This window comes from Pogona vitticeps, chromosome 4, assembly GCF_051106095.1.
Source record: "Pogona vitticeps strain Pit_001003342236 chromosome 4, PviZW2.1, whole genome shotgun sequence".
Lineage (NCBI taxonomy): Eukaryota > Metazoa > Chordata > Lepidosauria > Squamata > Agamidae > Pogona > Pogona vitticeps.
This window is the reverse complement of record NC_135786.1, coordinates 131,706,017-131,720,852: the sequence shown is the minus strand read 5'-3', so window position 1 is coordinate 131,720,852 and position 14,836 is coordinate 131,706,017. Positions and strand designations below refer to the sequence as shown.

The window sequence follows — 14,836 nt, the reverse complement described above, 5'->3', positions numbered from 1 at the left end:
CTCTCTGTTTTTTTATTGATTTTCTTCAAAGCCGCCTAGAGTGGTCTTTTAGACCAGATGGGCGGGGTATAAATCAAATAAATAAATAAATAAAAATAGTCAAGAAACCTTCCAAAAGTTGGAATGTAATTGTCAACAGTTTTATGGAGGTGGGCATGGCATTGAAAGGTTAGCGCTCCCAAATGACTCTAATGCTTGTTGAGCACCGCCAAATTTTCTCATGTACTTCTGATGTTGCTAATGCCTCCTGAATACTTCCTGTATTGTTAAAGAACACAGAATGTTTCCTAATATTTGCCAGAAAGTATCAAGGGACACTGTAAAGTGAGTATCACAGTGGCTCTGCAAGCACTGAACAGGTAGCCATGGTGAGCACTAGGCAACAGGGTCACATTGAGATGGGGCGGGGCAGGATAGGGACATGATGCCACAAAAAGAGACAAAGATGGGACTATATGGAAAGTATCCTTGGAATACAAATTGCATTATTTACTTCTTGAGAGTTTTAAGCCACAGAGAGGTGCAAGAAGAGAGGGTGGAGGCAGGTACTGACATATTAGGGCAGGCATGTGGCCATGGAGACAAGGCACGGTGTGATGGACTTGACGAACTGGGTCTGTCTAATGGGCTAAAGGTTTTTCCCTTGATTTCTTAAAGTGACCGTTTTTACTTACACAAGTAATAGAGCACAGATTTATTCTCTTGTACATCTCATTTCACTGCTAGACCTCACTAGACAAGAGGTTGATCTCCTGATTTTTCATGCTCTTACAATGTTTTCTCTTTAGCAACGTGACCTCCTCTATTATGAATATCTCCAAAATTAGACATGCAAACAACAGCGATGCTTTTACACTCCAATGATAATTCCAATAACACTCACAATTCTACTTAAAATATTGTTTCATAGTTACACCTTTTTTCACCACTTGAGGGAATGCTGCTTCTAGATAATGGAATCTTATGTCTCTGATTCAAATCCAGGCTTACAGTGAAATCTGAATTCCACTGTTGTACTTGTCAGTGTACACCCTATATCTTAGTAAATGCTATCCAGGACCTTGAATTTTTCTCACCTGAAGCAAAGGCAAATGCAAAATTACTATTTTCCGGGGTTTTGATTCCCTTTTAATCTGCATCAGTCACTGATGAACAAGAACTAAGTGAAAATAGAAACAAAACTATTGAGACACCTTCAAGACCAGATTTATTTGAGTGTAAACATATTAAGATTACTATATACTTCTTCAGACACTAGTGGATTGTAATCAACAAAAGCTCACACTTAAGTAAATCTGAGAGGTGCTCTTGGAAAGGTATGCATTTGATTGCACTGGAAAGCATCGCTTTCACATGAGGGATCTCCCTTAAAGCAACCGTTTCATCTGCTAGGGAAGTAATTGCTCAGCCTGGTTCCACAAGTAGCCCAAAATGTGATCTATTTCCTTGTGTGTTCACTCCTTTAGTTTCTAATGTGCTGCAATACGTTTGGTTTTGGTTTACTTTTGTTAAATTTTGGAATTTCCCTCCCACAGAGGGCCAGGCTAGCCCCATCTTTGCTCTCCTTCCACAAGCAAATACCTTTCTCTTCAGGCAGGCTTTCCATGAGGATTCAGCTGTCTGAGTGGTGTTTTTTAATGGATTGTTGTACCTCACTGCTTTGAATGTGTTTTTGGTGCTGATCTTGTTTACTGTTTTAGTGTGGCATTTGTTTGTTTCTTTTTAAATATTTGCATACCTACTATTTTTAGCTTTTAAACATTGTATTTCACTAATGTAAGCCCCCTTGGTTCCCTTTTGGGGAGAAAAGCAGAATAAAAATATTTTAAATAAATAAATAAGAAATCTTTAAGGATATTTGGTAATGTACAAGTGCTATTTTAATTTGCGCACTGACCCATGCAACAACTGAGAAGCAAATAGCTGATTCTTAGAATAATGTTAAAATTCTAGGCTTGTTATGTTGCTTGTCTTGTTACAACTTTGGCCATGGATTTAGTATGATGCGGGAAAGAAGAAGAAGCAGAATTTGACTGCACTGCAAAGACTTTGGCTCTATGTTAAGAGAGAGAGAACAGAGAGATTCACGGAGATGACAGGAAGGATCAAACAGCACCAGATTTTGCTCACTAGATGACATTACTTGGTTTGTTTATTTGGTTGGTTTGGGGTTCTGGCCTCACTTTGGAGGCAATTCAAGAAAAACTGAAGTGAGGAGGAGGGCGTTTCTCCCACACCACAAGTCTGCAGTTGTTCTTTGTACAGAAAGAACCTGAGCACAATCCATGCCTAAACCACTTTCTTCAGGAAAGACTACAGCAGAACTCAGACACAGGCAAGAACTCCATGTCTTCTGCGCTTGGGCTTTGACGGGTGGTCATCAGGGTTCTAATAACATGAACAACAATACTGAGCCAAGAAGCATGAAGTCTGCCTAACTTTGACTTAAAGCAGTGGTTCTTAACCTTTGTTACTCGGATGCTTTTGAACTGCAAATCCCAGAAACCCCAGTCAGCACAGCTGGTGGTGAAGGCTTCTGGGAGTTGCAGTCCAAAACTCCTGAGTAACTCAAGCTTAAGAACCAGTGACTTAAAGGACTAGCTGTTGTCAGGCAGATTTTATTCTTGCCCATCAGCTCCATGCAATCAGTGAGCAGCGGAAAACAGAAACTCTGTAATGTCAAAAGCTGAGACTGCCATCTGTCAGAAACTCTTCTTGCCAGACATTTCTATGGAGCTGACAGCAAACAGAACCTTAGACACCTGCCTCAGTTGAGAGATCAGACATCATCATCATAATCCCACATTCCCGTGCAGTCTGAGGGATCCTTCCATACATTTGGATTGGCTGTACAGGATGAAGTCCTAAACTACAAGCTCTAGCAACCTAATGTCCCCTGGCTAAACCTTCTAAACCTTTATAACCATCCAATACTTTAAGATCTAGCATGGTTTTCTTTGTTTATTTCAGACCTTTATTTCTTGGAAATATGTGCAGGAAATCAGGAGCTAATTTTCTCAAGCTTGGAAAGTGAGCTATTGGGCTCTATGGGAAACGAACCCCAGTTTTCCTAGTTGAAGCCCACTACTCTGTCCAGTCACTCACACGGGCATGAAATTTGAGAAACAGACAAAGCATAATGGGCAGAGTTTAAAGCACAGAATTTAAAGATTTACGAATGTAACAAATATCTGGAGTATCTCCTCACCCTTGGCAAAAAGGGTACCTTAAGAAATCAAAACATCCCAGTGACAAAGTAATCAGCCATGGGAAGGTTTTTCACACCTGCGTACATGAGTGGATAAAACCAATACTTTTTGTTTTGGGTCATCATCAGCATTAACAAAAATGTGGATTTTGCAGATATATTTTTAGTTTAGGCATAAACTTTTATTTTGCATTAGACAACTTGTATTTGTGCAAAACACAAGAAGCAAAATACATGTTGTTTTGCACAAGGAAAACTACTGTGATTCTTTTATTTAAAAAGTGTCCCAAATTTGGGGGGGGGGGCCTTAAAGGTCTCCTAATCTTGCCCAATGGGAAGAAAGCCAATTAATTCTCACTAACAAGAATATGTGAGGTAGAGACCTTCATGCCTAGTCAAGATAATGAAATAATTCGTGAATTATCACACACTAACTCCACAGAATATGGGAAATACAATGTTATCAGGAGTATTATTAGCACCCAACCAGATAGAGTTTACAGGCTTTTAGCTTTGGCATCCAAGTGGTTGTGGCATCAAAGATCAGTCACAAAGTAATTATCTACATGGAGGAGTATCCACATGAGGAGCAACATATGGGCTATGTGTCAATTCCTACACATCCAGAAGTTTTGTACCATATGAAATAGCCCTATTCCTACTTTGGGACTATAAAACAAAGGGTATGAGGTTCCAATCACACATGTAAGTTCTTATAAATTATAATACTAAATGATAATGGTTGAATCATAAAACTCTGGGATTGTAAACTCTCTTGTAACATCTGTATTTTATTACCTATATGTACATGGGGTCCATTACTTTCTTGGAAAATCAACACTGGACCTATTATTCAATGTGGGCATTGTCTGAAGCCATCTTATGCTAGTGTCCATTTGAAGATAAGCAGGTCTTGGTTTTGCAACGTCTGATGGAAGATCAGCTCAGAACACATTGAATTCCATAGGAGGTTGCCTCAGTGCTTTTCAGTCTAATCTGGTTATTTTGTGCTAGTTCCCCCTGAAGCCTTAATTTTTAAACTCTATCCATTTCTGTTCACCAGAAAGAAACAGAAATGTTGTAGAAATATTTTAAAGTGAAGGTGGGGAATCTTTAGGCCCAACCCACAGATGTTCTTGAGAAGAGGGCATATTCCAGTGGACAGCAAGCAATATTATAGGGTATATAATTAGCATGTTACAAACTAGCACAATGATGCTGCAACTGTATGAGTGCAACTTCACATTGGCAAGATGGTTCTAGTGGAAATGAAGACCTCTCTTGACATGGAAAGAACACATGTCTGGCCTCGTGTGAAAAGTGAACATGCTTTCAGACATGCATGGAAGCAGATTGGTGACCATCTGAATGCAAGAGGTGCATTGCCCACTCCTTTTTCTACCATATTTTTAGTAGGGTGTAATGCATGCAGCAACAACCAAAGAGCACACCTCTTGATTACTGCCCTGCCAAAGGAATGTGATCTGTCAGCCCTTCTAGGTGAGTCACAGCGCATTCCTATGCAGGTTTTATGGAAGCCAATCCCTGTGGGACATATTCTAAGGAAAGTGTACATAGGATCGCATCCTCCATCTCCATTGTCCTTCATGATGTCTCTAAAACCAAGCCTCCTTCCCAGAATACTAGATATTCTTGTTGCATAGACCATGAAAGATTGCCAATTAAATGCTCCCCCATCTCTATAATAACTTCATATATCTATCCTATTTGAAGCCACAAGAAACTGCCATTTAAGTTATGAAAACAAGAACTGTTTTCTTGCCTTAAATATATTTCCAGCAGTGAAGCAACTGTCTATAGTTCTTTGTATCAACATCTGGATGTTGTAACTTTCATTCTCCCCAACCATCAAAGCAAGTTCAGTTTTAAAATGACAAGTACCTAGATTTCGGTATAAACCACTAGAAATAAAAATATAAGAAATTCATCCATTTTGCTGATGGTGTCTTTAATGTGATGCTAAATTTCTGATTACAGTATATACATCCAGGATTTTTCTGCAGGAAGGGTAACAGTAGCCTTGATTTTAAATTTGAGACTAAGCTGTGAACAAAAGCTGATAAGACCATTGTTCCCTGCAGCTAAAAGAGAATAAGGAAAAAGGAACAGAGGAGAAGAATAAATAAGAGGAAGGTAAAAAGCAGAGGGTGAGACAGAGACAGAGAGACAGAGTTGCTGTTTTCGGGTTTCTAACACATACAGATTGTCAAACAAGCACTTCTACAGTGCTGATGAATAAAAGTGCTGAGAGAATGGAAATAAGAGCCCCGTCACCAAGAGCCAGCCTCTAGCTAAGCCTGCTCATTTTCTTAGCTGCTACCACTGCCAAGGGACCACCAGGGCAAACTTGCCATCTTGCACACTACATGTAACCTCTTGGATATCAAGGGGAAAAGAAACCTGTCCACTTACCGGCAGGATAGCTGATTTATGCCTTCAATGTAGTAGCACACTCCACCATTGACACAATAGGACTTGACTGTTTCATTGCACTGTCTAGTGTGTCCAGGCCCGGAGGACAGAGTTGTGGATACTGTGGGAGGGAGAAGACATGTTAAACGTTTTTCCTGCAATCTGCCATTTTAAGACTAAGTAGCTGCCTAAGCGAAAACTCTAAAAAGAACTAATTACTAGCAAAGTACTCAGGTTTGTATGGATGGGGATAGCCCTGAGCTTGTTAATTTCAAACCATTCAAGCAAAATGACAGGTCACCCACCTGTAATTGTAGTTCTTCAAGTGGACCTCTGTGATTCACACCCTGGGTGATCTGCACCTGCGTGGAGCCTCATCAGAAAGTTCTAGAGCTTCTGCGGTAGCAAAAAAACCCACATTAGAATAAGGCCCCTCCCCCCTGGTATAAGTACCTTGGCGCCAAGGCTCTCCTTTCAGTTGTGTCAACCACCGCTAAATTAAACAGAATCGCATGACAGTGGGGAGGACGGTCGGGATGTGTGAATCACAGAGGTCCACTCGAAGAACTATAATTACATGTGGGTAACCTGTTCTTCTTCATGGCCTCTGTGAATCATACCCTGGGTGACTAAAAAAGCTGTCTTACCCGGAGGCAGGGTGTCACGCCAAGGTACAGGCTCAAACAGCATCTCCAAAGGCTGCATCAGACTTTTGCCGGAAATGAAGTCTATAATGGCAGATGAAAGTGGATGGCTGTGCCCAGGTGGCAGAGGCGCAGACATCTGGAAGAGGTATGCCACGTAGGAATGCCATAGAGGTCACCACTGCTCTGGTGGAGTGAGGGCGAATCACCTTCAGGACTGGTTTGTGTGCCAGCTGATACGCAAGGTGAATGGTTGAAGCAACCCATCTAGATATAGTTTGAGATGTCACCTGGCGACCTTCAGTAGGTGGTTTGTGACTTATGAAAAGTTGAGGTGAATGCCTGAAAGGTTGGGTGCATTGGATGTAAAAGGCAAGGGTTTCACCTAACGTCTAAAGTATGGACGATTCTTTCTTGAGTTGTGGATGGTGACAGGAAGAAGGAAAGAAGGATAAATGGCTGAGAGAGATAGAATTGAGATATGACTTTGGGGAGGAAAGAAATATCCATAGATAGTTTGACCTTGTCCGGAAAGAACTATAAATAAGGATAGTCCTGACCTAAGGCCACTAAATCACTAACTCGTTGAGCTGAGGTGATGATGACGAGGAAAACTGTTTTAAAGGTAAATAGCTGTAAATCAGTTGAAGTTAAAGTTTTGAAAGGAGCTTTAGTAAGTTGTTGCAGTACTAGTGTTAGTGATCATTGTGGGGAAGGCGAGCGGGTATCTGGGTAGATATGAGATAGACCTTTAAGAAAATGTTTCAATGTTGGATGCTTGAAGAAATCAGCTGCCGGAGAGTTAGAGGGCTGATAAGAAACTATGGCAGAGAGATAAACTTTCGAGGAAGAGAGGGAAAGGCCACTAGACTTGAGATGAAGCAAAAAACATAGAACAGTAGCAAGTGATGGGTTGACAGAAGGCAATGAAGAAGCTTCAGTGAAAGTTTTGAATCTGCTCCATTTTTACAGGTAAACTTTTCTAGTGGAGGGCTTCTTTGATTGACAGAGGTCATTCATTAGTGAGGCGGAATCCTCCATGTTGCCAGGTGTACAACAGGTAGGTCTGGGTGGAGTACTTAGACATTGTTCTGCATGAGGAGGTGAGGCAGGTGAGGAAGGTGGTGAATGTCTGATAAGAGATTGTGAAGGACTGGAAACCAAGGTTGTCTCGGCCACCAAGGGGCTATAACGATGGCATCGGGTTAGTCTTGTTGTACGCGAACCACAACCTTGTGGAGAAGCAGGAACAGCGGAAAAATGTAAGTGAGGGTCTTGGGCCATCTGCTGATGAATGCAGTGTTTACCAATGCTAGCTCAGGAGCAGTATCGTTTGCACTTCCAATTCACACGGGAGGCGAAGAGGTCAAGAGCTGGCTTGCCCCATCATTCACATAAGCGAAGAAAAACTGATTGGTCAAACTCCCATTCATGAGCTTGAGAGTTTGTGCAGCTGAGTAGATCGGCCAAGTCGTTGGCATGATCGGCAGTGTGTAAAGCTGTGAGGCAGATATGATGTGCTAGGCACCATTCCCAGAGGTCGACCGCTAAACAGAGGAGACTTGGAGAGTGGGTGCTACCTTGTTTCAGAATATAGTACATCGCTGTGGTGTTGTTGTTGGCAATTTGTACCATCCTGCCAGCGAGGAGATTTCTGAAAGTTTTGCAAGCTTTTGTAACCGCCAACAGTTCTAATTCATTGATGTGAAGCAATTTCTCTCTGGAAGACCACTTGGCATGGATTTTGAGAGATTTGCAGTGAGCTCCCCAGTCTGTGAGGCTGGCGTCAGTGGTGACCTGTATTTGTGATCGTGGTTGTCGGAACAGCCACCCGATGGATAGGTTGGGAGGAAAACGCCACCGCTGAAATTGGGAGGTGAGTTCTGGGGTGACCCTTAAAAGGGTGTGAGGAGGGTCTGTGAGCAGGTCAAAGAAGGCGAGAAACCATGATTGAAGAGATCTCATCTTGAGACGTACAGTACATGCTGCACTACTGAAGTCATAGAGGCCATGGTGCCTAGTACACGTTGCACAGTCAAGGCGGGTACCATAGCATGAGGGGTGAAAACTTGAAGTAATGCGAAGAGATTTTCTCTCTTGCCTGAAGGAAGAAAGGCACAAGCTTGTGTGGAATCTATGCATGCACCTATATAATGAATAATCTTTGTAAGTTTCAAGTTTGTTTTTTGTTCATTGACAGCGAGACCAAGATCACAAAGGGTGAAGTAAGGGTGAAGTGAGTGTCTCGTTGGGCCTTGAGATGGGAATGAGCTATGAGGAGCCAATCGTCACTATATGGAAATATGAGAATTTTTGTAACCTGAGGTAAGGAGCTACCGGTGCCATGTACTTGATAGGTAAGATGGATAAACTCCCCAATGTCTAGCTTCTGATCTTTTCTTTTGCACATTTTCCAAAAATCATCAGTCTCAGCATTAAAGAGGCCTGCCCCATCGAATGTGCACCGGCATCCTCAGCCAGGCTGTCCTTAGCCAAGAGAAAACTCGTAAGACTACTGAAGTGGCCATTGTCACGTTCCCGGGGGTTACAATAGCCGAAGTCCGATAAACCAGTCCAGGGGCAGAGATATCAAGAATGCAAAGCCAAAGTCCAGAAACCAACTTACAGAAGGAAGTCCAATGTCAAAGTCCAGGGTCAAAGTCCAGAGTTCAGAGACAGGAACAAGATGCAGGAAACGTGGATGCAAGCCAAGGTTTGGACTCCTTGCTTCCACGAAGTTTCTGGCTTCACTGGAAGCTTGTTTTATAATGAAACAGCTCCTTGAGCTGCTGGAAAGCTTTCTATTCTGCTAGTACTCAGGACTAGATGAACATAGGTCTCTGTGGAAAGCCTTTGAGCGATCCTCTGATCTTCTTGTCCTAAGTCTTCCCCGAAGCCTGTCTGCTGTGGAGGGAGAATCTGGAGGCGGTTCAGGTGTTTCTGATCTCTCCACATTCTCTTCAGCCACAGTTAACCCTTTTGGGTCCAGGTCTTCGGAAGCACTCATGACAGCCATTGACTTTGCTGTGGCATCTACTGTGTGCCTAGCAGAAAGCACCTGTTGTTTGGCAACGGAAATACTTTCTTCTTGGAAGGTATGAGCAAGTAGTTTTTTATCTTCTGCTAAAGATTTCACAAAGGTTGACATATTGTCCCAAAAGAAATGCTGATATGCACCCATGGCTCCCTGCAACACGCATGGTGAATGCAGCTGATGAATAAAGCCATCTTCCCATTGAGTCACTCATTCTACTGTCTTTATTTGGTGGTACGAGAGTCTGTCGATGTCGAGATCTGGATTGTGAGGCTTTGACAAAAACAGAGTTTGGAGCTGGTTGTTTCTGAAGAAACAGAGCTCCAGGATCATGGACTCTGTAGAGGTTATCAATTCGTTTAGACATGGTATGGGAAGAGGCTGGTTTTGTCCAGGATCGTTGAACGGTGCTGAGTAGAGACGGAAGCACTGAGATGTATAGTGGAGTAGTTGTATCTTTGGAGATTGGGTCATATAGATAATCGGCCAGTTCTGTCGAAGGATGGTGGATTTGGAGATTGAGAGACTTAGACGTACGTATCATAAGTTGGTCGTAAGTTTGGAAGTCTTCCGCTGGTGATGGTGAGTCGGCATCGACAAGGTCAGATTCTGGTGAGGTAAGTAATACTGATAGTGTCTGAGGTCTGGATCCGTGATCAGAATAATTGGGATCGTGTTGGGAGTTGATGGATTGTCGATCAACTTCGGTATCGATAGGTTGAGTGTCATAGTATTGACATTTGTAGCTCGATGTCGATGGAGGCGGCGTGTCCATGGCCATTTGTCAGTATCGAGGATTTTCGATAGTGAGATATGTCATCCGAGTGTCCATGATCATAGTTTGATGTGGCTGAACATTGGTGTCGAACTCGGGGTCACAGTGATGTCGAGTTCAATGGCTTGGTTCTATCGGGCGACGGAAATCATGCGTCGATAGAGGGACAGAACAAGTGTCCATGGACCACAGAGCCTGTGTCTTGGTGATGTTGAAATGGAGGTTGTTGACGAGCTTGTAAAGCAGTGAAGTACAGTATACAGACACTGCAGATACCGAGTGAGAGGAATGATTTCCCTTGTCTGGGTTAGTGGGAAAATATTGGGAGGCTGCAGCTGTAAAGGCCTCACATGTAGAAGGAAATTGCTCAACCATCCTGGATCTTTTAGGTGCCAGGTAGGGAGCATGTTGGAGTTTATGTGGGTCACAGTGATATGGCCGTTTGAACACCAATGGCTGTTAAGACTGAGGCCCGCCATGAGAAGTTATGGCCAAGCTGGATAGAGCAATTGGCTGATTGGCAGTTGCGATTTGTCCAGTCGAACATTGGTCTGGGCAAATGGCAACCCGGTGAGAGTGCTGAACATGGGTTTGAGCCACACGTGATGAAATAAATGGCTCCAGGGACTGTTGGGGCCAATGTCTCTGAGGAGGTCATAGTGGACCATCACTTTACTTTACTTTCATTAGATTTATACCCCGCCCCATTAGACCAGGTCTACTCGGGGCGGCGAGATGTTACCAAATAAGGTATGGTCTCTAGTTGTTGTTCGGAGTTGACCCTGCCAGGTGAAGCAAATATGGAAGAGTTGCTCAAAAGAACAGAGTGTTGAGGACTGGGAGAAGAAGATGTCAATTGATCAACTCTGTCATCCCATTCCGGTGATTGGGAGCAGGGTTGATGAGAAGGGATTCCATCACTGTCAGAAGCTGCACCAATAAAGATTGATTCGGCAGTTTGTTGAGGCTGCAGAGAAATGACTGCAGCTTTAGATTTCTACTGTTTAGGTCTTTGAGGCGGAGAAGGCTCTGGAACTGAAGAGGCTTTGGCGGACATTTGACATTTAGAGGAGGGCTTCAATATTGAAGATTTCAGTATCAAGCACTTCGATTTATGGGTTTTTGAAGTTTTTGACAAAGTGGATGGAGCGTTGGAGTGAGATGATGTGGTCAATGGATGTTATTTTGAGGCTTCAGAAAGAGCCTCGTCCATTGCTTCAGTTTGTGAGGTGGCCTTACAAGCAGATTGAGCCATTTTGGTTGGTTGAAGGGATTGTTCCCAAAGACGGTGTTTTAATCCGGATAAGCGAGAACAGAGGACTCCACGCTTGAAGTTCTTACAATGCTGGCAGGAGGACGTCTGGTGTGCCTCTCCCAAACAGAAAAGACACTTGGTGTGGCCATGGGAGAGTGGTATTTTGTTTCCACAGACCATGCAGTGTTTAAATTGACCCAAAGGGGGCATGAATAGGAGAAAATAATTTGAGGAGTTAAAAATGATGATTTGGGGGGGGGGGGTGCTGCGGCCAGAGGCCGAGTGAAGTAAAAAAGAAAAAATCTCTGATGATCATGAATATGATCTAAAAGTTTAAAGGAAAAAAGATTGATAACAGGAAGGAATTAAGGATAAACTCTCTTTCTCTTTTACTCACAGAAGCAGAACTATGAGGCTGTCAACGCGGCGGTTGAAAGAAAACTGAAGGGGGAGCCTTAGTGCCAAGGTATTTATATGAGGGGAGAGGGGCCTTATTCTAATATTTTTTTTGCTACTGCAGAAGCTCTAGAACTTTCTGATGAAGCTCCACGCAGGCGTGGATCACCCAGGGTGTGATTCACAGAAGCCATGAAGAAGGACCTACCATATGTAAGAGTGGACATAATATGCCTTCCTTTTCTGAGTAAAAACATGGCTACTCAGACCTTTAGGAATGGTTACTGCCATGATACACCTCTACAACCTCATGAAGGAGCTACCCCACAATAAAGGGTCAAGGACAAACCTTTAATTATGTTCTTCTCACCTCCCTTCTCACACTTGGCTTCAAACTGTATCTACTGCGAAATAATGTGCTAATAAAGTAAGTTGATGTGCGATCAGATAGTGAGAACAGATTGTATCTGATTGCAATGGAAAGGGTAACTTTGGAGGGAGATATCCCCCTTAAAGCAACCCTTCCATCTTTCTGGGGATCACCCCAGCCAAGACTTTAAAAAAAAAACCAGTAGCCCTGCTGCAGGACCAACAAAGTCCAGCTTGGGAATCAGGCATCAGGGCTGGACTTCAGTGCTATTGCATGTGACTGCTGCGAAAGAGCTCGCACCAGACTGTGCCATAACTAGTCCAAAATGTGAGCTATTTCTCTGTCTGATCACACCCTTTGTCACTTAAGTGCTAAAAATGGCAGAATGCCCCAGAATGCCCCCAGGAATCAACCATTAACAAAAATCATTATAGCATACAAATAAAAGACTAAAAACAGTAAAATAATACAAAGCTCCCTAAGGTTCCCTTAAAACTAAATGTCTTCAAGTTCAGTCATGAGGGATCCAGCTTGATTATCAAGGTCAAATTAAATGCAAATATAGATCAAATTCCAACTGAAAGTAGAAGCATTGTCAATCAATGGGAAACTTCACAATACCATATATACCACTATCTTGAAAGCTCTTGGACCTAAGAAATGTGTCCTTTGGGATTAGTTTGATGAAAATGATGAGGAAATTGTAAAACATCTTGAACAAAAACATAAACTACATGAAAGTATATCATTTCAGCAAATCTCTTGCCAATAAAGTTCTTGTCAACAAAATTCATCCTGAGTTGCAGCTTAAACTATGGGAGATGTGGAACTCACAGTTCAGTAAGAAGACCAAAGAGATTCCGCACTTTGCTAGTCATGGAAAAACAAAGAAATTCATCAATGCAGTCAGAACCATATATGACTCCAATTTGTGGACACGTTGCTCCTCCTTAGCTCCAACAGCACAGTACTGTACTCATCATGGAGCAGTCAGATTTTGCACAAATGAGCTGAGCATTTTCAAAATGTGTTGAATATAACAAATGATGAATTTGTTTGCACCAATGCCAAAAAGTCTCTTAAAATCCATTTTTTTAAAAAAATCCAAATTATGAAATTAGTGAGGAACTTACTAGCAGGTTGCCACAAGTGTAAATCAACAATTCTATGGACCTTCCCAATCAGTAGAAGAAACACAACATGCCATTAAACAAATCCTGAGAAAAAGCCCCACGGGCAGATACAGCTCTGCTGAGATGTAAATTAAAAAGGGGGCAATAAAGTTCTCCAGTTACTGATGTACAGTGGTGCCTTGACTTACAAATGTCCCAAGCTACAAACATTTCGAGTTACGAATAGCTCCATTCACAAAATTTTGCTTTGACTTGCGAATGGAGCTTCAACTTACGAACGGAAAAAAATGCAAGGAAGGCGGGAAATTTGAACTTTCAGTTAACCGTTGGCTAGCGAAGCGGCTGCTTGTCTGCTACCTCACTCGCCCCACTGGTTAGAGTGTGTCGATACGGAGAGAAACTTCAGACTGCCTACTGCCTGGTACTGCTTGGTACTGTACGGACTGTATTTTTTGGCTTTATTTATTTATTTGGATTTTTTACTTTCTTTTTAAAAACAGAGAGACTGCCTGTTCTGGGTGAGGACACAGGGTTTTTGCAGCCTGGGGTTGGGCTAGGTGCCTAGGTGAGGGTTATGTTTCTGTGCTGGCTGTTGGTTTTAAAATCAGAAAACTGTTTGCATTGTATGAAAAAATAAGTAAATTTTGAAAAGCCTATTAAAAGTATTGTTCCTGCCCTCTCCTTGCAGCAGCAGTCCCCAAAGCCCCATCACACATATTTCAGGAGGACCTTCAACTATTAACACAGGTTTTGCAGGGCCTGTGGTTTCCTTCAGTGAGAGATTCTTCCTCCTATGACTGTTGTTCAGAGCACATCTACGCTGGCCCTTTTTGTCTGGGCTGGTGCAGTGTAAATAAGGTTGGATGAGGTTGAAGTGGGGAGGAGTGATACGCCATTTAACCTGATCCTCATGTTCAAATGGCATATCAATCTTAATTGACACTTTGGCACCTTCTGTTGTCAACTGAACATTTCCCTTGTTCCCTCTGCAGCAGGGCAGGGGAAGTGAAATTAATAATACAGTAATTTGATAATAAAATTATTCTGATACCACTTTTCAAATACTTGAAAGATAGTCATATAAAGGATGGGCAGAATCTGTTCCCAATCATCCCAGAGTGCACGACAAGTACTAATGGGCTCAAGCTACAAGAAGCCACACTTAGGCTAAGTATCAGGAAAAACCTCTTAACTGTTAGAGAAGTATGACAATGGAACCAATTACCTTGGGAGGTAGTGAGCGCTCCAACGTTACAGGATTCAAGAGAAAATTGTACAACCATCTGTCATATGCTTTGACTTGGATTCCTGCACTAAGCAAGAGGTTGGACATGATAGTCTTGTAGGCCACTTCCAACTCAATCATTTTATAATTCTAATACTTTTGCCTGTGCTAGACCATCACTGATCCACTGAGTCACTTAGATTAAATTCTTTGTTTCTCTACCATGTGTGTAATGCTACTCAAGAAACTAGCCAGTTTCATCATTGCTCTGGCATCTTCTGTCTTATATGGTTAGATTGATATATTGGTTTTATTATATTATTCCATTTTGATTGTTTATGGCACTAATGGGAATGATATAAA

The 14,836-nt window shown here is 42.3% G+C and overlaps 1 protein-coding gene across 5 annotated transcripts in view; it reads right to left on the bottom strand.

Moving 5' to 3' along the window:
• The window catches only part of NRG2 (neuregulin 2), a 209,013-nt gene that overhangs the window by 45,905 nt on the left and 148,272 nt on the right, over positions 1–14,836 (bottom strand). For all 5 annotated transcript variants that reach the window (XM_020799420.3, XM_072998398.2, XM_072998400.2 and 2 more), the window contains one exon: positions 5,642–5,762. In XM_020799420.3, the coding sequence (XP_020655079.2) occupies positions 5,642–5,762 (121 nt within the window). The remainder of the gene's footprint in view (positions 1–5,641; positions 5,763–14,836) is intronic.